The following is a 21176-nucleotide window of genomic DNA, read 5'->3' on the forward strand; positions in this document are numbered from 1 at the left end:
TCGGTGAAATCTTTATTATTATTAATGTATACATATTTTTCACACTATCTATACTTTTATTATATTTATATGTCTTGTAAAACCATAAGATGATAATTAAAATAACATTTTTTTAAGTAACTATAGTCGACATTAAATGTTTCATTAATTACAAAAAAACATTAAGTAAATAAATAATGGAAGAAAATGACAAATTGATGTTACATGACAGCCTTGAAAGAAATTGCATACAGGTGTAACGGTTTGGTGAGTGTAAGGTGGCATTGTTCAATTTATATAACCGTATTTTTTATTATTATTTTTCTTTATTTTTTTTTTTTTTATGTCATACGACATTTCCCATCCCAACAATAAATGAATGGGGCTCATATATGTACTGTTAATCCATCAGGAGACATTCAACATAGATATATATGTATCGTTTTGAGACTAAAGTCTCAAGTCTCAAGTCTTGATTATTGAGCATTAAAGTATATAAGAGAGCAAACAACAGAAGGTATATCAGACACAACACGCAAAGAGCCAATACAAGAGTAAGTGGGTCAGAGAGAACTACCACAATACGACATGAGGAGCCAACAGAACCGATTGCCGTCAGTCTTGTGAGAATTGCCCAGGAGTCAACAGGTGCCAGACAACTTAGTTGGATACCGTGTCCAAGTTAAACACGTACCCTAACGTCACGACTGATTGTCCAGTCAAAGTGCCGGTGTTTTTTCATTGAGGACGCAACGTGCCATGATTTTACAATCTTTTTAATATTTTATTTATTTATTTTATTCAAGATAACAAGATGAAGCTCCAGGTAACTACTAACTATTTTTGTTGCTTTTAAATTTAAACAAAAAAAAAATTTTTTTTTTCTGGAAATTTAACATAAAATAATGATAATAATTATTGCTGTATTAATTACACCGTGATTAATATTTACTGGATTTTATATAGAGCGGAAATTTAGTGAATACGTGATGTAGGTGTACGAACTTCACGGTTCGCGGATGCAAATAATCATTATTGTATTTTTTTACTTCCGGATCTTTGTTATAAATTATACGCTAAAATTAACAATAAAATAATTTTCATTCATTTGAGGCATTGATCATCCAATGATCAGGAACTGTTATACTCATATTGAAATTTTATTAATTAGTTGAGAAAAAATATTAAAGCTCTAGTGGAAAATAAGACATCGTTAATTAGGAGTTTGACGAAATTTGAGCCTATGAAATTTTATGTTTTGAATTATAATTTGAGATGGAAATTTTTCTGGTTTATTTACCACGTATCGTTTTATGACAGTTCGAGATTAATAGATATATTAAAAAATGTGGGGGTAGGGGTATGTAAGAATTCCATTAATTGTTTTAATTAAAAAAATTTTTTAAACTACAACAAAAAATATTCGTATAATGTAAAAAAATTTTGGTGTAAAAATGGCCCTGAGAATTTTACACGGCCATGTAGTGTGAAAACGGTGTAAAAAATCCTCGGTGTAAATTATACATTCTCGTAGTTTTAACGGTGTAATCTACTTTTTTTTACACCATGCCATGTTACTCGTTGTAATTTTAATTCATGAGTAACAAATGATATGAACGTTTTTAACTACACGGAGAGAATTTTTTGATAAAATTTATACTACAACTGAAAGTAAACCTGGGTCAAAAACATAATAAATAAGAGAAAAATAAAAACTGATACTTTTTTTACTCTTTTTTATTTAAAAATTACTCGAAATTCGGGTTTTTTACCTCATAATTGGACATTATCTAGAAACGGAAGAGTAATTATTCATCCAGGCTGAGTTTGACTCGCAATTAACAAATAAAATTTATTAGATAATTCTTAATCAATAACTATATTAATTTTATTTAGATATTAAACAGTATTTTGAACATTTCAATTTTTCTTAACATCAAAATTTTTACACAATCATTTACACTACACCGAGGTCAAAAATTTTTTATTGTAAAACAAAATAAATTGTAAAACTGGCAGAATAAAATGCTTTTTTTTACATAAAAATATTTTAAAAAATTTGAACTATTTACGTAAATAATAATTACAAGCTATTAAAACTATATTTTTTTCTCATATTTATCTATACATGTCATATCAGTAGAAAGTGACCTATCAAGTGTCAATAAAATTTCTAATCTAAGATGAATATCATTATGACAATAAAACAAAAAACGAAAAAAAATTCCGACAAGATGTAAATAAAGTTCAAACGAAATAAAATAATATTTTAGCATCAAAGTTATTAAATTTCTCTGACAGTTCATTTTGACGTCTGATGAGCTACTGACTTATTTTATAAATATACTTTTATTGCGTATCTCTGTAACATATATTTAATTATTTTATATTAAAAGTTTATCGTTACCATCTGTAGTTCCATAAGTACCTTGTAATTTTGACGTCTTAATGTCAGACATTTGCTGTATCGTAACAATTGTAATTTTATTTCTATCATTTGATTGCTATTTATTTTTAATACGTGTTTGTAGAAAATTATTATTGCAAGTATAAACTTTCGAAAGGTAATAATTTAAAATGCAAAATATCATGATCAACATACATATATTTTTTCACATGTGAATGCAAGAGAAAGACCTAGTGAACATGCATATGCATTAAAAGACAAGTATCGGAATTATAAAAACTAATCACGTATATTTTTAATAATATGCAATAATTAAATTATATTAGAATACAAAGTAATAAAATGAAAGTATTTAATTATAATTTTTTTTTTTATTATAGATGATAATTCTTATCTTGGCGACGAGTTTCTTACTCGTGTTTGCTCAAGTGCCCAAGCCAAGTTACACCAGAACGATGTTAAAAGTGTCAAGAAGTCTACCAGGTCAAACGGAAGAGCTAAAAGTCCGTACTGCTGAGGGAAACGTTGCTACCTTGATAGTAAAACGTCGAGAAAAATCAGAAAGCTTGAAAAATAATTCAAGTCCAATTAGTGAGTCTACTTCTTCTTCTTCTTCGGTTTCATCTTCTTCTTTCCTTTCTTCAAATGATTCTAAAGAAATGAATTCCGAAAATGTTACTGATGTAAATGAGACGAATAGTGAAGAGAAAGTTAGCAAGAACGAGCTAACGTATGTGAAACCTGAGACCCAGACCTCCCAGAATAGTGACAGGAAGATGGATTACGGAAGCTGGACCCCCTTGGATGTCGATGGAAAAGCTTTAAACTTACCATCAACGCCAGAAAGTTATTTAAATTGGAAACCTTTATCATCAAACGTTAAACCGACAACGGAAGAACGTACGACAACCAACTACAGTAGTTTGATTTTGGCGCGAAATTTTAAAGATAGAAAAGAAAAATCTGACGACACGGGTTTCACATTCGTCGCTCATACGCCTCAAGTATCAACGCGTACAAACATCGGTGCTAATTTATTAAAAAATCGTGGAGGTAAGAATGTACCGCCAGAAGTAACTGTTAGGTCAGCGATAAATGTCAAGTCTGTGGCACACAGAATGCCTATGACTCTGGATGCTGACGGTACTCCAGTTATTCACGGTAAACGTGTACCAGATGAACCAATTGATAGAGTACAGACTTGGAGAAATGCACGAGTAATTAACAATAAATTAGTCCTCGGTACTGTTGCTGCTAATGTTGATACTGAATCTACAACTAAGTCTTACCTTGATAATAAAGTTGAGAAACAAAGATTTGAACGATTTTTTCAAGATGTTAATCGCAGGTAAATTTTATTACTATTTATTTAATTTTAATTATTCAACACAATAAACGTTACTTTATTATTTAACCCTTTCACCGATGATGCCAATATACGTGCCGTCATGTTCTCATTTTCACATTTTCGAACGGCAAAGATAAATTCTTTCTTTGCAACAGAGAACGAGCCCATAATATAGCTATCATGTTTTTTTATTACATAATAATGAGTGCACGGAGAAAATTTTATTATACTATCTAAGATGATACTAAAGTTTTAATGTCAACTATTTGAAATGGTAGCGAAATTTTGTAGTGGTAAAATAACTAGTTTTACCATTGAGAACGATAACAGTAACAATTGATGGTGGTGATGATTACTATCGAAGATGCTAATTGTAACCATTAAAGATTATAATTGTCACAATCGACGATGGTAACTGTTACTATTTAAGGTTGTAAAAATTCTAAACCAAAAAATAGGATAATGATTAACTAACTAACTAATGATAACTTTAAATGATTGGGTATGATCATGAAAATAGCAATCATCAGTATTAAGTGAAATTCACCACCTACACAGTTAAACAAAGAGAAAATTACATGTAGACAAGCTCCAGACTGTAATGCCGATATTTAAATTCTTTATTAGTTTAGACAGTAATTATTATTTGGACTGATGGTAACTATTGCTGTCAGGTTATTAAAAATAACGATGTTGATAATAGTTGTAATTAGTTAAGATAATAAAAGTTATTATTTCTGATTATCATCAATAATTGTAGATTTTGCCATTAGTTGGTAGATACTACAAGTCAGATTGTTTATCGAATAATTTAAATGATATTCACAACACTGATAAAAAAGTTAACTTGATTAAAGAGAAAAAATCTTGATCAAGAAATTATTCTTGGTTCAAGAATTTTTTCTCTTGAATCAAGTCAACTTTCTTATTAGTGTACTATTGAATTAAGTTTAAAAATTTTACTATAACTAGACGATAACTTCTACTATAAAATTCTCTCCGTGTAGATAAAAATGAATTGTATGACTTAAAAAATAATAAAAAATACGTGATTCATAAATCGGAGTTTTATTTTAGTATAAATATCTCCATTCTTCCTACCAGTCAAAGGTTTAACTATTTTTAAAATTTTATTTTATTTTTAAAAATAAAATTTATTATTTTTGGCTCGTGGAAATTTATAAGAATTTTTTTCTTTTTAAATTAAAAATTTAAGAGACTTATGCAATAATTATACATATCGTGACGGTTCTTTAAGAAATAATAGCAATAAAAGTAAATAAAATAATAGCCGTTATAATTATTGTGTATAAGAGAATAAAGTAACGATTATTGAGTTGAAAGAATGAATGCCATGAGTACAAAAGGACAGACAGACAGACGTGAAACGTTGTTTCGAACAGCACGAGCCATCAACAGGCGTTAACCCCGGAACTCTGGATTCGCAGGTACGGCCGCAACTACGACGACGACGATCATTATCAACAGCGTAATGTTTACTTAGAGTGGGACCCAACAAGTCACCGCAATGCTGCGTTGAAGGCTGAGATATATGAGACAAGAAATGACAACTACCGTTCAAATATCCAAAAACGTATGTTGCATCCAGACAATATTCAAAGTTACCCGATTTCACAAATGTATGCGCCTGAGCATCAAAAAATAGCACCACTGGCACTCAAACCTGGTGCGCGTGCTCCAGTCCTTCAGTATGCGCATCCTGAGCTTGGAGTTCAACCGGCTAAAATTTTGAAAACTGAAAAAAAACGTCCGGATAATTTTCCTGATAACCAGAATTCATTTACCGAGCAGCGACATAAAAAAAAATATGTATTGAATGATAAAAATATTGTAGATACGTACAACACTAAAAATTATTATCCAAATCATCAATTTTATGGTTTGAAACAGCATATAGAGCCTCCGTTTTGGATAAAAATATCAGAAAAATTGAAAAATCAATTTTCCACTGGGGTCGAAAGAGTTTCGCAGTTGACTAAACCGGTAATTGCTCCTTTGGTTGAAGCGACACATAAAATATCACAGAATTTAGGACTCTCAAGAGGTAATAACAATAATGAAGCACAAGAAAAAGTCGGTACTGTTGCTTCAGGCTCGTCAATTTTAATTCCCGCACTTGGTCTTGTTGCCTCTGGTGCGGCACTTGGAATTGGTGCCGTGGCTGTAGGTCGTTATCTTGATGTCGATATGCTGAGACGTTCCAATGAAGACGGACCAACATTCGATGAATACCAGAGAACGTTTAGTGTCGATAGTACTGAAGATGTCCCGAATATTTACTATCCCGATAATACAAAAGTTGCCGAGGACACCCTCGATCAGGTCAATTCCCGAGAACGCGACGGAGGTTTTTTAATTGACGAGCAAACAAGTGACAGAGATTCTTCAAGTAAAAATAGAGAGAAGAGATCCATTGAGCCATTGATCAGTGATGGTATGAATGGGGAGCTAGTGGATGCTATTAATCAGAGATTAAGAAGAACTGGTCCAGATTCAATGATGGATATTGTAGAAATAGATGTACCTGAAGGAGATAATATTTATCATCTTTTGAAATCTAGTGACGATGTATTCAATAAATTAAATGCTGATGATAAATCAAGACGTACGCGCAGTGTCGGCGATGAAGAATCGGATAATGCGTTGCAGACACTTGATAATAATGACAAAGTCGCTATGCAAGTTCACGGTGACTGGTCATATACACCTTGTGCAAAAAAGATGTTTTGTGATGCAATGCTTCAGAGAGGACATGACTCTTCTTTGTTCATGGAGAAGAAAATTGAATCATTGTTTGGCAAGTGAGTAATTAAATTTAATTATCTCTTTTAATTTATTTTAATACTTCATAGTATAATTATTTAATGCTTTTTGCAATAATTTAAAGGATACACTTCATTAATTCTGCCCGGTAAAAAAATTAATTCATAGTTTTTTAAATTAAAAATTTTTTACTTTTTCATCTCCCGACTAAAAATGACAGCCAAGCGATTTAATTTTAAAAAACTAAAAAAATCTACAAAGAAATTTTATAAATTCAATATAAATAGAGAGTTCTTGACTCATTACCAACCTTTCAAAATTTAAATTCAAATTAAAAAAATTTTTAATAAAAATTTTAAATTTCAATGGGATAATTGCTGATAATATTTAAAAGAAATTATTAACGGAAAAAAAAATTTTTTTAAATTAGTGTTTGAAATTATAACCTGAAACCTGGGTATCAATATAAGGAATTTCAACATTCCGAACAATAAATTTTATAATGCGCGTCATCAATTTTTTGTGTCAAAGTTACGATTTTTAAAGTTCAAACATTGATTTTTCCTGTATAGACAATAATTTTGAATATTTATCTTATAATTATTTACGTTTTAATTATAAATTAAGGAATTACTATTTAGAATGATATACTGCTCGAAGGATTTCTTTGGATTCATTAAGATATGTTAGTATTTAACAAATGGTTTATTAATGAATTTGCTCAAATAAATATTTATTAATAGTTAATAAATCGGTAATTGTTTAGAATCGCGGCTCCACCTGTTTATATCAAGCATAAATCCGAAAATATTCAAAATGCCAAGAGACTTGTTTCATTCTCTGGCATTTGTCGGCGGATTAAAGATGTGATTACTTATTTAGGTGTTATTTAAGCATTAATAAATTGTACGTGTATACCAAAGGTATAAAATTAGCTTGATTTACAGATTTAGTTTGAAATTTTTCTGTTCCGTGCTACACTGCACCATTTGACATATTTTTCTCATTATTCTATGTATTGACTCTTAAGTCAACCACCAAAACTTAAGATATATGCCTATTTGCCATAATTTCTGTAGTTTCGTCCTAAATACGTTAACGGACTCGTCAGTAATGCTATGTTAACGCACTCTTGCCTTAGACTACATCTCTTACTAGTACGAGCCGGCGTAAAACTGTGTTGCGGGCTTCAGCCAGACACTATACTAGCAAAGGAAGGCGGATACCGTCCAAACTACTTGCAACAAAGTGCTAGGTGAGCTGTTGTACACCGTTAGTGTATTGAAATAACAGAAATATGCCAATTTTCACTATACAAGAGCTCAAAAAATATTTGTAACTCTTAGTTAGACCTTTCTATCGCCACCGTCCATCTTACGGCATTAATAAAATTAATTATTTGTATTTATTAGAAATTTATTAAATTTATTTTGGAAAATTAGCATAATTTATGTCATTTTTTATCAATTTTGCACACTTTAGTTACAAGGCCCGGATAGATATCTTGTGTTAAAGACATGAATACATACAGAAAATTCTTTCCGCCGTGTAGCAGAACACGTGGAAAAAGTTTAATTATAGATCTTTAGGGTATAAGCACTTGGAACTTTGAAAAATGTGTGGAGTCGCTATTGTCAACTATTACCAATAAATCATTTATTTAACGCAATTTGACGTATTTGAAGATATATATAACCTAATTTTCTAAAAATATGAACAAATGAAAATATTTAAAAAAATTTATTTTCAGTGGAAAGATAATGAATAATAAAGAAAACAATTATTCAAAATAATGTTTATCCCCGAGTCGAAAATTTTCAGCCTTAATATTTTATATTAAATATGGACATGCGGCAATACTTACTATTATCTCTGTTAGTCTCTTGCTAATATTTACGACTACATATGATTATATCCAGCCATCTATCGATAATATTCGCCAAAGAAATATTTATTAATTATTAATAAATATTATTTGGTGGAAACAAATATTTTTCAAGTCAAAGACGGCTTTGTTAACATTACCAACATTCATTTGAGATAAAATAATGATTGATTTAATTGTAATAAATATTTATTTGTCTCAAAGAAGCTTCTCACAAGAGTTTTGATAAATCTGGTTTATTACTCTCAAATAAATCCTTCTATCAGTATTTACTGATCACTTTATCATTATATTACTCGTCGTTTCTCAATTTATACAGTGCATTTTTTTTTTCCGTGTTTCTAATCCTTCTCAATAAATAATCACAATTAAATAAAAAAAAAATTATTTAAATAGTGACGTAATAAAATTACTTTAAGAAATAGTTATATTATATACAAATACAATTATTGATATTAATATTAGTATTCATATGATTCAACTCTCAATATTATTAAAGATATATTTAAACACGTGTAATAATCTGGCTCAAACCCGTATGGTTAACATTATATAGAATATAACTTTCTTCTTCGGCTTTCGCTCATACACATCAATGGCTCGGCATTCTTGATTCAACTTTTACCTGTTAACATAGTTTTACAATACAATTTACAATTGTATTGTCATGAATACTATGAATAAACTATCAGTAGACATTTGCTATAACATTTTCCTATTAAAGTTCAAAAAAATTTTATTGGTATTTTCACACTTCAAACACCTCAATTTATTTTTTTTTTTTTTATAGTTTATTACTTTATTGTCTCTTTTGCTGAAGATATGCCCAATAATTTAACAACTGCGCGGTGTAAAATTATTTTCTTAAGTACTTCGTAATTATAATAATTTAATACCGTCACTAATTGGGTAATTAGAATAATAATAAAAATAACCGATGACAATACGTAAAAATAATTATTATGAATTACAATGATAATTTGTTGACACCCTTTCAACGCTTTCTAAAGTGTTAACAGTATAAATATTGTTACTTTGTAATATAAATTTAATACTCAACTATAAACTTGTAGATCTTTCGCAATTTTTGCGTTTTTTTTCTATCGTCTATTAAATTAAATTATATACAATAATGATCTTTTATATGGTAGGATAATACAGCCTGGAGCAGCACAGCAGGTGTCCGATCATTTCCAGGAGGTCATGGAGGCCGTGAGGAGGCATGACTGTTCGAGATTCTCGTGCCCTACGGCGCAACCTGAAAATATTTATTAGCCATCGATAATTTAATGAAATTATATTTTTTAAATGAATAAATATTTTATTTAGGGATTTATTTATGTGAGATCTAGTTTTTTTAATTATTTATTTAATATTGACAATAATTGACGGCATGTATGAGGCTGTCGTATGAAGAATTTTATGTATATTTATTTTTCATACGATTTTATACAATTTATATAGATGTTTATTTAATGCGAGACTGTAAAAAATATATGAAATGTCGAATTCTCTATTTAATTATTATTTTAAATGAAAGTATGAAAGAAATATTTATTGTATTATTATTTTTATTTTTTTTTGAGAAAATAAAATGATATATTTATAAAGAAGTATATTTTTAACTTGTAATTGTATACTTGTTAAAAATGTATAATAAAATCACTTTTTTTTTACTTACATTCTTGTTAACTGATTTTATTTTTCCTTTCGTCCTTGTCGCAAAAAAAGTCCAACTTTTTAATGAAGTTTTAATAACAAGATGCCCTTTATTGAGGTACATTTAACATTCCTGAGATGTAATTTATGATAATTGTATTTAATTATCGGAGTAACTTTAGAATTTATATAATTTCCTTTTAAATTTATAATTATTTTTGCCGATACGAACATTAGCTTTTATTTTTATCATTATCTTGATTATCCTGGAACAGAAAATTTTTATTTTTCTTAGAACTGAGAAGAAATACTTAATTGTTATTGTTTTTGACATGGAAATGTTTCATGTAAACGATTACTTATATATTTAAGTGATAAGTGTAAATATTCAAAATATTTTTTATAATATTAACTTTCGCTGTAAAATTAAAAAAAAAAAATCTTGTGAGAAGATAGAAATTACTTTTGTTGAAAAACTATCTTCTTTGTCTTACAGTAATTATGTGATTGACTATGCATTTAGTATACACGATAAATTTCTTCATGAATAAAATACGAATTTCCCGCGGAAAGATATTGGTATGGTATAAAATTAGTGACACAAAAATATTTAAACATTTTCTGCAGCCCTTTGGTAAATCCTAAAAATTTAATGATTTTTAAATCTTTCATCGTTGATAAATATATCAGATGACTAATAAAAAAATTTTGACCGTGTATAATTTTTTTTAAAAATCCCATGATTATACAATTACCCAAATCTATGAGTTTGGGAATTAATGACAAAATTTTTCTTATTAAACGTCAATGATAATAAAAATGAACGAAATATCTGAGAGTAAATTGATAAAGCTTTAATGTAAACAATTAAACTTAAGTCAGATTTAATAAATTTAGTAGCGGAGCGGATAATTGATTATTTATTTAATCCCCTTGGAGTGAAATTTACTCCGAAGCGGAGTTTACTTTAATATTAAAACTCCGAATCGGAGTGAATGCGGATTTAAATAAAATCCTGATTTTTTAGTGTATACTCGGTCACATATTGGCTGCAGGTTACTCGTTTTAATAAAACAGACTTTAAGTAAAAAAAATTAAGTGCTTAAAAATAATTGCTAATAGTTCATTATGTGATGAAGGATTGAGTGACATTTCATTCTAACGCACACAATATTTTTTTATAACTAATTGAAGAATAAATTAGCCATGACAGTTAATAATTTATTATAATGAATTCAATTTGTTAATAAATAAAATATTCTTTAAATTCAATAATGGAATCAACAAAAAATATGTAATATAATTAAAATTTTAACAAAGTTTTTATAACTTACGGAAAATAATTATATACGTAGACATGATATCTTTTATTAATTATGATGCTATAATTATAATAAAAATGAGAAAATAAGACTTGCAATTCTTGGTCATGTGTTTACATTATCCATCATGTCATGAGAAAGCATCAAAGTTCTACTTGCCTATTTAACTCTCGTTAATGGGATAATTTTCGTCATGACAACATATACACTTTTCAATAGTTTAATTTTGCGTGTTTACGGTATATTAAAAATTAGTTGATTAAAAACGTTCTATTATAAAAAATTTAATTGTACTAGCGCTCACTTGAAGTACAAAAAATAATTTTCACTTTTTTAGGTCTTTATAAATATATTCAAAAAAAATTTAGCTAATTATAGTTTACTCAAGTGACTAGTAAAATTTATGTAAATAAAATAATATTAATCGACTATTGCACTTATAAACTGCTCGTCATAGTTTTTGACAAATTTAAAGCTTTCTAAACCTCTTTGTCTTTGTGAGTATTATCATCATTAATGCCTTTTTTGTCAATGAATGATTGACACTTAAATATAAAATGATAAAATTCATAGAATAAATAAAAACATTCTTTATTTCAGTAAATTCATTCATACTCATTTGTACTACTTATGTTCCTTTTCAATAATTTTATTTATGTTAAATAAATAAAAAAAAAAGTCTACAATTCACTGAGTTCTATATTTATCTTCAATTTAAAGCAGCATATAGCAGTAAAACTAAAGACACATCCGAACAAAAAAAATTTTTTTTTTGTAAACTAACATCCTATTGAAACTTTAAAACTTTATAAATTAAACGGATCTACACAAGAGAAATTATCTTATTGCATCGTCTATTATCGGCAATAGTTTATTTTTACAGTAGAGGCTTGCAATCAATATTTTTCTAAACAGATCAGTTTCAATTTATCTGTCAACAGAACAACATCAATGGATTATTGTAATGAAGGTATTCGTTAAAGAATTAATTTAAAAAATATAAACACTTTTCTCTACATTGTAAAAAATCAGAAGTGAATTCGGAGTGGATACGGATTTTATTTCAGTTCGAAATCACTTCGTCACTCGGAATTCCGGAGCTTAAAAAATGACTTTGCGTAACGAGTAATCGGTGTTCACTTCCTAAATTTTTTACAGTTTATAAAATATTGCAAAAAATATGTAAAAATTTTAGGATATAGATATGCAGTGGGATGGAATCCATTTATGCTTAATTTTATCGGTGCATGGCCACAATCAAGCAATGGAATTTTTAAATATAAAATATGGTTCTGTTTTTTTTGTGTTTTAATGTTTATATGGATACCGCTGACCGCAAGTATTTATCCGCTTTGGGGTAATATGGATGCTGTGATTGGGTGCCTTTCTATTAGCATTCCGCTTATAATTGCTATGATGAAACTCGTAATTTTTTATTACTACAAAAAAGGTGTGCAAGAAATTATAAAAATATTGATTTCAGTATTTACAGTGAAATTTGTGTATAACGCGTAATATTTTTCTTTTCTTTCAGAAGTGAAAATATTTATTGACTTAATCGCTAAAGATTGGACAATAACCAGAAAAGACAACGAAAGGATACCGATGATAAAAATGGCTTATTTGAGCAGAGTTATTTCATTTATTTCGGTTTTTCTTATCAACTCAACTATCATTGCTTACTTTTTATTCAAAGTTGTTTAAAATAAATTATTTAATCAGAATATATTTCTTAATTACACAGCAAAGAATATTGTGTAAAATCAACACAGTTTGTGTGTTAAAAACGGTTGACACGAAATTTGTGTTGAAATTTCGACACAAACTTCGTGTAACCCCTTTTTAACACTAAGATTATGTTGAAATATCGCCACAAGAGGGCGCAAAGAATTCCACAGTAACACACAAAATGTGTTACTAAAGAGTGTATAACACATTTTTTATGTTACAAAATAAAGTGACACAAACTTTGTGTTAGTTTAACAGACTACAATTTTCAACACAAACCGTTTTCGACGCAAATACACAATATTTTTTACTGTGTACTGAATAATAACAATGATAACAGTTCGATTTTAGATATGGATGGCGATGCAAATAAAAAAACAACGAATAAATCATGATTCAAATGTAGTTATTGATCTTCTGTACCCTGCTTACTTACCGTATTCTACAAAAGAATTAAAATATTATTTACCAACTTGGGCAATTCAGTGCTTCACGACATATTTTTCAACAACAGCCTATGCTTCGTTTGACAGTTTTATGTCAATGATTTTATTGCACATTTGCGGCCAGTTGGCAATCATTGGAATATCAATCAAAAATCTTGTGAATGAGACAAATTTTGAAAATATCTATAAATTTCGATGGAGTCTAGGGCAAATTGTTAAACGTCACGAGGAACTCAATCAGTAAGATATTTTTTTTTACTATGATTATTGACTGTGTATTTCAAAATCAAATCAATTACTTAATGGAATATAATACTTTTTTTTTTTTTCAAGATTAATAGAACTTATGGAAAATTCATTTTGCTCAATTTTGCTTCCGCAAATGCTTGTATGTACATTAGCATTTTGTTTTCAAGGATACATGTTGACGATGGTAAAAAATAATACTAAAAATTAGTCAATGATTTAGCCCGTCAGCACTCCTATTGTGAGCATTTTTCTCACAGAACGATATTCAAATTAGGAGATATCGCTGTAGTGCAAGCGAGACACTAAAAAATACGGGAGTGCTGGAGGGTTAATCAAATTATGCAATGCACAGATAAAGATCATATCGATTATAGAATTTCGCATCACATTAACTTGGAGTTTGTAGAATTAGTAATTCAAATTTGTACACGAGGGTTTAATTGTTTAGATGGCTGATCACTCTCTCTTTTCTACCCTTTCCGATACGCTCCTAATAAATCATCGATTATTAAAAAAAATGAAAAGTTGTAAAATTTATGATATTTTCAGAATTTGGTGGATAGTGCAAACAATAATATGTCAATCCTTGAAATTATGTTTTTCAGTTCATATATGATATACACTATTTTGCATCTGTTTATTTATTGTTATATTGGTGATTTGCTTTCTTTTCAAGTAAGTATAATCACATTTATACAGAATTGATGTTGAAAACAGAATTAATAAAGTGATTATGTTTTTTTTTTGACAAAAAATGACTTTATTTTCTGACATAATATTTCGCGTTACTGATGCCATAAGGGCGTACCAAAAAATTTTTTTCGGGAATCGACTTAGTTATGCCTGAAACGAGCAGAAATGCAAAAAAAAATTTTGGTACGCCCTTATGGTACCCAGGGTACCTACCGGGAGCCATAGGGGCGTATCAAAAAATTTTTAACTTCCCGCTAAGAAAATCAACGATTTTCGAAAAATTGGGAAGTTATTGTTTTCACCCCGATTTTCGAAGTCGAGTTTTCATCAGATGTCGACGTTTTGAGGTCCTAGGAAGCTATTCTGACTATTTTCAGAATGATGTCTGAGTGTATGTGTGTGTGTGTGTGTGTGTGTGTGTGTGTGTGTGTGTGTGTGTGTGTGTGTGTGTGTGTGTGTGTGTGTGTGTGTGTGTGTGTGTGTGTGTGTGTGTGTGTGAACTCTTTGTAACTTTTTAGCTAATGAATCGATTCGGATGGTTGAGGTGGCAATCGAAAGAACTTGTTGGCCCGCAACTTTCCTGAAAATTTCAGATCATTTGATCAAGTAGACTCGAAGATATTGGCGAATTAATGAAAAAAAAAAATTTTTTTTTTTAGTTTTTTAGTGATTTCTAAGAAACGAATTGAACGATTGATTCCAAAATCTAATCAGCTCTAGAACTTTATAAGCCGCGTCGAATGCCACCTTCACCATCTCAATCGGTTAATTTGTTCGAGAGATATCGATGGCGAAAGAAATGGTAAAAAACGTTTTTTTTCGATTATCTTTGAAGTGACTCATCCGATCAATTTCAAAATTTAATCGGCTGTAGAGTTCAAGAAAACGCGCCGATTGCCACCTCAAACGTCAAAATCGGTTGATTAGTTCAAAAGATATCGGCGCTGAAAAGTTAAAACTTTCCGGATAAATCAAAATATAATGTGCTAAAATGTGTCTGAAATCATACCAACTCTTTCTCTTTATAGTCTCTTTCGATTATCAGATAATGTCATATAACTTGTTCCTTAGTTTTAAAGATATCGTCAGCAAAAAATAGAAAAAACCCAGTCGTTAATGTTTTTCTCGGATATTCTATCTATTATTGCTCTGACCTAAATCAAAACTTATTCAAATCACGATTTTGGTCACTGACATTGATTTCTGCCTCAATACATTTATTTCAAAGAACATAATCGATAATAAAAATTTAAAAGCCGCTTCTTCATTAATGATTTTCGATTCTTAACATTTCAAACTCTAGCATAAAACGTAACTTGTTAGAGCTTAAAAGGCTCATAATAAAATGATTGCATGTAACAGCATTTACGAGCTCGAAAATATATTCACAGTGATGTTTTCAAGCTTCTTGAGCTCGAGAACAGCGGGAAGTTTTGGGGCTGGCTCGCAGGGCCAACCGACGCCCAGATTTTTTTTTCGGGAAACAACGTATTTTTACTTTAAATGCATAGGAATGATGAAAAATTATTTTTTAACACTAATTCTTTAAATTAAAAAAACTATTTTTCATCGTAATGATCATTTGAGATGGCAAATAAAGAAATTATCACATATTTCAAATTCCAAAAAATTTTAATCAAAGTTAATTTCAAATTTAAAAAAAATTTTTTTTCGTCATTTCTACGCGTTCCAAGTTAAAATACGTTGTTTCCCGAAAAAAAAATTGTTTGGTGTACGCCCTTATGGCTCCCGGTAGGTACCATGGGTGCCATAAGGGCGTACCAATTTTTTTTTTTTGCATTTCTGCCCGTTTCAGGCATAACTACGTCGATTCCCGGAAAAAATATTTTTATATGCCCTTATGCCTTTTCAAGGGTATTTTTTTCGGGATACGCCCTTACACGGAGAAAATTAAATAATTGCAGTTACTATCTATTTATGGTAAAATTTTTTACCATCAACCCGATGGTAGTGACAACTATCTGGATGATTGTATAAATCATATTTATGGTAACTGTTACAATCATGTATGTTAATTAGAGATAGTTACAGTTATCATTTTAAATAGTTGTATTTACGATCTAGATGGTTACAGTTACCATCAGAAATTGTAGTAGTTCGAAAAATAGTTCGATTTAGATTCGAAAAATATGTCCGCCAAGTACTGAACAGTGTCTTAAATGTACTGACAGTTTTAAATTTAGAAACATATCAGAATCATTAGATGAAATTTCTGATAAAAATGAACCTGATAATAACAATGTTTTAGGTCTTTTAGACAATGTTTTACAAGACATTGATTCAAGCTCCGGTCAAAACATTAATGACGTGCGTTTATCTGATTTTAGCTGTTGTTATTTTATTTAAATTTTTATAAAATTAATTTCTTTACAAAATTAACTTGTACGTTAATACTTATTTTTTAGAATAATAATCAAGGCCTCAATCGCAATTTACCATCCGTACAAAATTTATTGAATTTTTGATCAATTTTTTTTATAGCATTTAATAATATTTATCAGTGATAAATTATCACTATCCTTGATAGGAAACATTATTATCCTGATGGTAAATATTACCATCCTGATAGTAGCTGTAATCATCTTAATGGTTACTGTTATCATTCTGATGGTAACTGTTACTATAAAAAATGGTAACTGCAATTATAAAAAATTGTAGCACTAACCATCTTTACACTGAAAAATTTTTTAATCATCCTAGATGATTGCAGCTACGAATTTAGTATGATAACTCCAATCATTTATTTTTCTCCGTGTATAGCTTCAGTAACGCGATTCAAAAAAAATTTAGATGAATCTTATATTTATCCCGAGTAAAAACAGAATTCCGCCGCACCACCGCTGCACTACAGGCGTGACAACTAAAGAATTTATCTATTCGCTGCACTACCGCCGTGACGAATAAAGATTTATCTATTCGCTGCACCACCGCCGTGACAACCCGAGTAAAATGAAATTATTATTTTTACGAAAAAATTATAAATTTTTATCGACCGCCGCACCACTACCGCACCATAGCTGTGATATTTTGTTGTAAATTATTTTTTATTAGTGATTTAAAAGTGATATATTCTTTTCAATCTCATATAGCTCAAGTAAACTTAGTAGTCACTGTCGGTAGCGTAGCCTAGTCGTTAAAGCGTCGGTCTTTCGTACGTAAGGTCCCGGGTTTGAATCCTACTAAATCGTGTGCGTTTGGTTGATATTTATAGCGTTTTTCCCCTAAATTAAAAATTTCTACTCGGTTAGAAATTAATTTCATCACAAATCTGATTGATTTCCGTATCATCAAAGAAAAAAAAAAACTACTAAAATTGAGTAAGTCTTTTTTTTTAATTTAGTTGAAATTTCTATACATGGCTATGTATTAGGGTGTCCCAAAAAAAAAAAAAAAATAGTTTTTTTGAGCGTCTTATGGGCTCAAAAGTTACTTCATATTATAAAGAGTATCCTCACAAAATTTCAGCCAGATATCTTTAAAATTGAGCTATCACAAAGGGGGGTCCCCTTTCCTATTTAAAACACACGCGAAAATTTTTCATTCTAGTTTTTCGTTAATATGACTATGAAAAAAATTTTTTTTTTAATTTCACCTAGTATAATTTTCTAGGAAATTAAATTCTCTACAAAAAACTGCTGATGCATTATATACGTCAAACGAACTGGGAAAAAGTTACGGGGCTTCAAAAATCAACAAAAATTTAGTTTACTAAGTGTTCAATTTTTTTTTATTATTTTTCATTTTTATTGCATCAAAGAAATTTTTTTTTCAAATTTTAACGAGCACGCTCTTATAGGAAATTTAATTTCCTACAAAATGTATCTAATATCATATATACGTCAAATGAATGAGAAAAGAGTTACAGGGCTATAAATGTCAGCGAAAAGTGAAGTTTAAAAAATATTAATTTTTTGAACTAAAATGTCACTGGAAAGTGAACTTTATTTTTCGTTGACATTTAAAGCCCTGTAACTTTTATCTCATTCATTTGACGTTTATATGATATAAGATACTTTTTGTAGGAAATTAAATTTCCTATAAGAGCGTGCTCGTTAAAATTTGAAAAAAAAATTTTTTTGATGCAATAAAAATGAAAAGTAATAAAAAAAAATTGAACACTCAGTAAAACAAATTTTTGTTGATTTTTGAAGCCCCGTAACTTTGTCCCAGTTCGTTTGACGTACATAATGCATTCGCATTTTTTTGTAGAGAATTCAATTTCCTACAAAATCATACTAGGCGAAATTAAAAAAAAACTTTTTTTCATAGTCTTAATGACAAAAAACTAGAATGAAAAATTTTCGCGTGTGTTTTAAATGGGAAAGGGAACCCCCCTTTGTGATAGCTCAATTTTAAAGATATCTGGCTGAAATTTTGTGAGGATTCTTTTTATAATATGAAGTAACTTTTGAGCCCATAAGAAGTTAAAAAAAAATTATTTTTTTTTTTTGGGACACCCTACTATGTATATATTGAAAATTTTAATATATGGCCATATATAATTCACTTTTACCGGACAATTAAATTTCTCTCACCATAAACCGTAAATTAATTAATTAATCATAAGATATTTTGGCATATAAATGCCATTTTTTTGTGAAATCGGGGTTATGCTTAAGCATTAGTGCGGCGGTCGTGCGGCGGTCGTGTAGCGGCGGTGCTGGCAGAATATATTTTTAGCGTGCGGCGGAATAGTCCGCCAAACGGCGGTGGTGCAGCATTGGTGCGGCGGTCGTGCAGCGGCGGTGCTGGCAGAATATATTTTTAGCGTGCGGCGGAATAGTCCGCCAAACGGCGGTGGTGCAGCGGTAGTGCGGCGGTATAGTGCGGTAGTGGTGCAGCGGTGGTGCGGCGGTCGATAAAAATTTATAATTTTTTCGTAAAAATAATAATTTCATTTTTACTTGGGTACGCAGTTGAAAATTTTGTTCAATATCATAATTACTTTGTATTAAGATATCGGCAGATAGAATTGGAACTATTGCGCACATTTTATTTATATTTTTATAATATTGAAAACCTCGTCATGAAAAAATTCAATAATCTCATTAGCTTCGGAGTAGAAACATTTTTTTCGGGAATGTCCGAATTAAATTGGCTAAAAATAAATCGTATTTAAAAAGAAAATCGATTTTTGAATCGTTAATTGGGTTACAAAATTTTTGTTCTTAAGAGTACACTGATAACTCAGACATGCTATGAAAGTAACTGGTTTAATTTACCTTTTCGAGAAGCGCGTTTGTTAATGATCATCAATTATCGTTCTTACAAACCGCTCGCGATAACAGCCGGAAAATTTTGTTCATTTTCCAGACATCTTTTCATTGTGGTAAATATAACTAAAATTTTTTTCTCACAACTATAATTAGACGTTTATTAATTACTAGTTTTTTCAGATTTTAAAAACTTCATTTGGATATTTATCAATGCTATTAGCCGTTAAACAATAATTTTTAATATTATTTGTTATTGCTAACAGTACTTGTTTTCACTAGGATTGAAAAAAAATTTTCCAATTACAACTTGTCCATATCGTAATTAACAATATATTTAGTATACATGATCGATTTCGCAACATATAAAAATAAACTATTATTTTTATAATCTACATCATTAAGAGAACGAGGAAAATTTTGTTCCAGCCATATCTGATCGGTGAAATTAGTCAATGCTATTGAATTTGGTATCATTGTAAATGTTTTGACTTGAATACGAGCCTTTTCAAAGTTTTAGATATATTTAGGTATGTTATAGTTTGTTCAATATCTTAAGTTTTATAATAATTATAAATATACGTCTCAGTGATATGTGGCAGAAGAAATTGTCTAACAATTTTCAGACAGTTGACATCAATTAACCAGCGAAAAACTGACCAACGGTCAATTTTATAGCGGCCCCCGCATCAACTATCGTGTCATGAGAAAGCATCAAAGTTATACTTGCCTATTTAACTCTCATTAGCGGAATAATTTTCTTCATGACGACATATACACTTTTCAATAGTTTAATTTTGCGTGTTTACGGTACATTAAAAATTAGTTGATTAAAATCGTTTTATTATAAAAAATTTAATTGTACTAGCGCTCATTTGAAGTGCAAAAAATAATTTTCACTTTTTTATGTCTTTATAAATTTATTCAAAAAAAATTTAGCTCATTATAGTTTATTCTAGTAAGTGTTACGTTCTGGCTTTAATTAAATTTAAATAAAAATTTTTAGAAATTTTTTTTTTGAAGTCTCGAATTATTTATTCACCGCAGTGTGCGAATAAACGGTTCGACACTTCTTAGAATCATAATTAAACAATAAATTAATAAATCGTTACTTTGTTGGCGATATTATTTTTATTCACCGCCAACAATGTAACGGAAATCTCTTGCGATAAGAGTCGCCGTGGCTCGCGGATAGTCTAAACAGATGGCGATGCATGAGACTCGGGCCACGACGATTCTCTCATAGGAAACCTGAGATGCAACGTTAACATTTTGAAAATGTATAATACCAAGGAGCGACAGAATCAAGTCAGTCGATTAAAGTCAGTCGTTAACAAGTCAGTCGATCACAAGATCTAGTAGAGCCAAGAACTCTACACAAACCTGCTGGCTTGATCCTGACACTCGGACTTAAAGCAAAATATATATCCGTATTTTATTCA

At 29.6% G+C, this 21176-nt stretch overlaps 2 protein-coding genes across 6 annotated transcripts; both read left to right on the top strand.

Annotated features, from left to right (window-relative positions):
• The first annotated feature begins 461 nt into the window (after positions 1–461).
• LOC130670183 (uncharacterized) lies at positions 462–9941 on the top strand. Of its 2 annotated transcripts, none has more exons than XM_057473434.1 (4): positions 462–805; positions 2767–3734; positions 5138–6556; positions 9555–9941. In XM_057473434.1, the coding sequence occupies exons 1-4, from the start codon at positions 794–796 to the stop codon at positions 9676–9678; spliced, it is 2523 nt and encodes an 840-aa protein (XP_057329417.1). In that variant the 5' UTR covers positions 462–793; the 3' UTR covers positions 9679–9941. The 2 variants fall into 2 exon arrangements, with proteins under 2 accessions (XP_057329417.1, XP_057329418.1); XM_057473435.1 differs by having other exon boundaries at positions 465–805; positions 5183–6556; positions 9555–9940.
• Positions 9942–12305: 2364 nt separating this feature from the next.
• On the top strand, positions 12306–20826 carry LOC130670190 (odorant receptor 33b-like). 4 transcript variants are annotated; one of them, XM_057473443.1, is made up of 9 exons: positions 12306–12354; positions 12580–12834; positions 12919–13079; positions 13464–13798; positions 13892–13991; positions 14357–14482; positions 19695–19850; positions 19918–20264; positions 20324–20826. In XM_057473443.1, the coding sequence occupies exons 1-8, from the start codon at positions 12336–12338 to the stop codon at positions 19969–19971; spliced, it is 1206 nt and encodes a 401-aa protein (XP_057329426.1). In that variant the 5' UTR covers positions 12306–12335; the 3' UTR covers positions 19972–20264; positions 20324–20826. The 4 variants fall into 4 exon arrangements, with proteins under 4 accessions (XP_057329426.1, XP_057329427.1, XP_057329429.1 ...); XM_057473444.1 differs by having other exon boundaries at positions 20361–20826; XM_057473446.1 differs by lacking the exon at positions 19695–19850 and having other exon boundaries at positions 20164–20264; positions 20324–20825.
• The last annotated feature ends 350 nt before the right edge of the window (positions 20827–21176 follow it).

Source organism: Microplitis mediator, chromosome 6 (assembly GCF_029852145.1).
Source record: "Microplitis mediator isolate UGA2020A chromosome 6, iyMicMedi2.1, whole genome shotgun sequence".
NCBI classification, from domain to species: domain Eukaryota; kingdom Metazoa; phylum Arthropoda; class Insecta; order Hymenoptera; family Braconidae; genus Microplitis; species Microplitis mediator.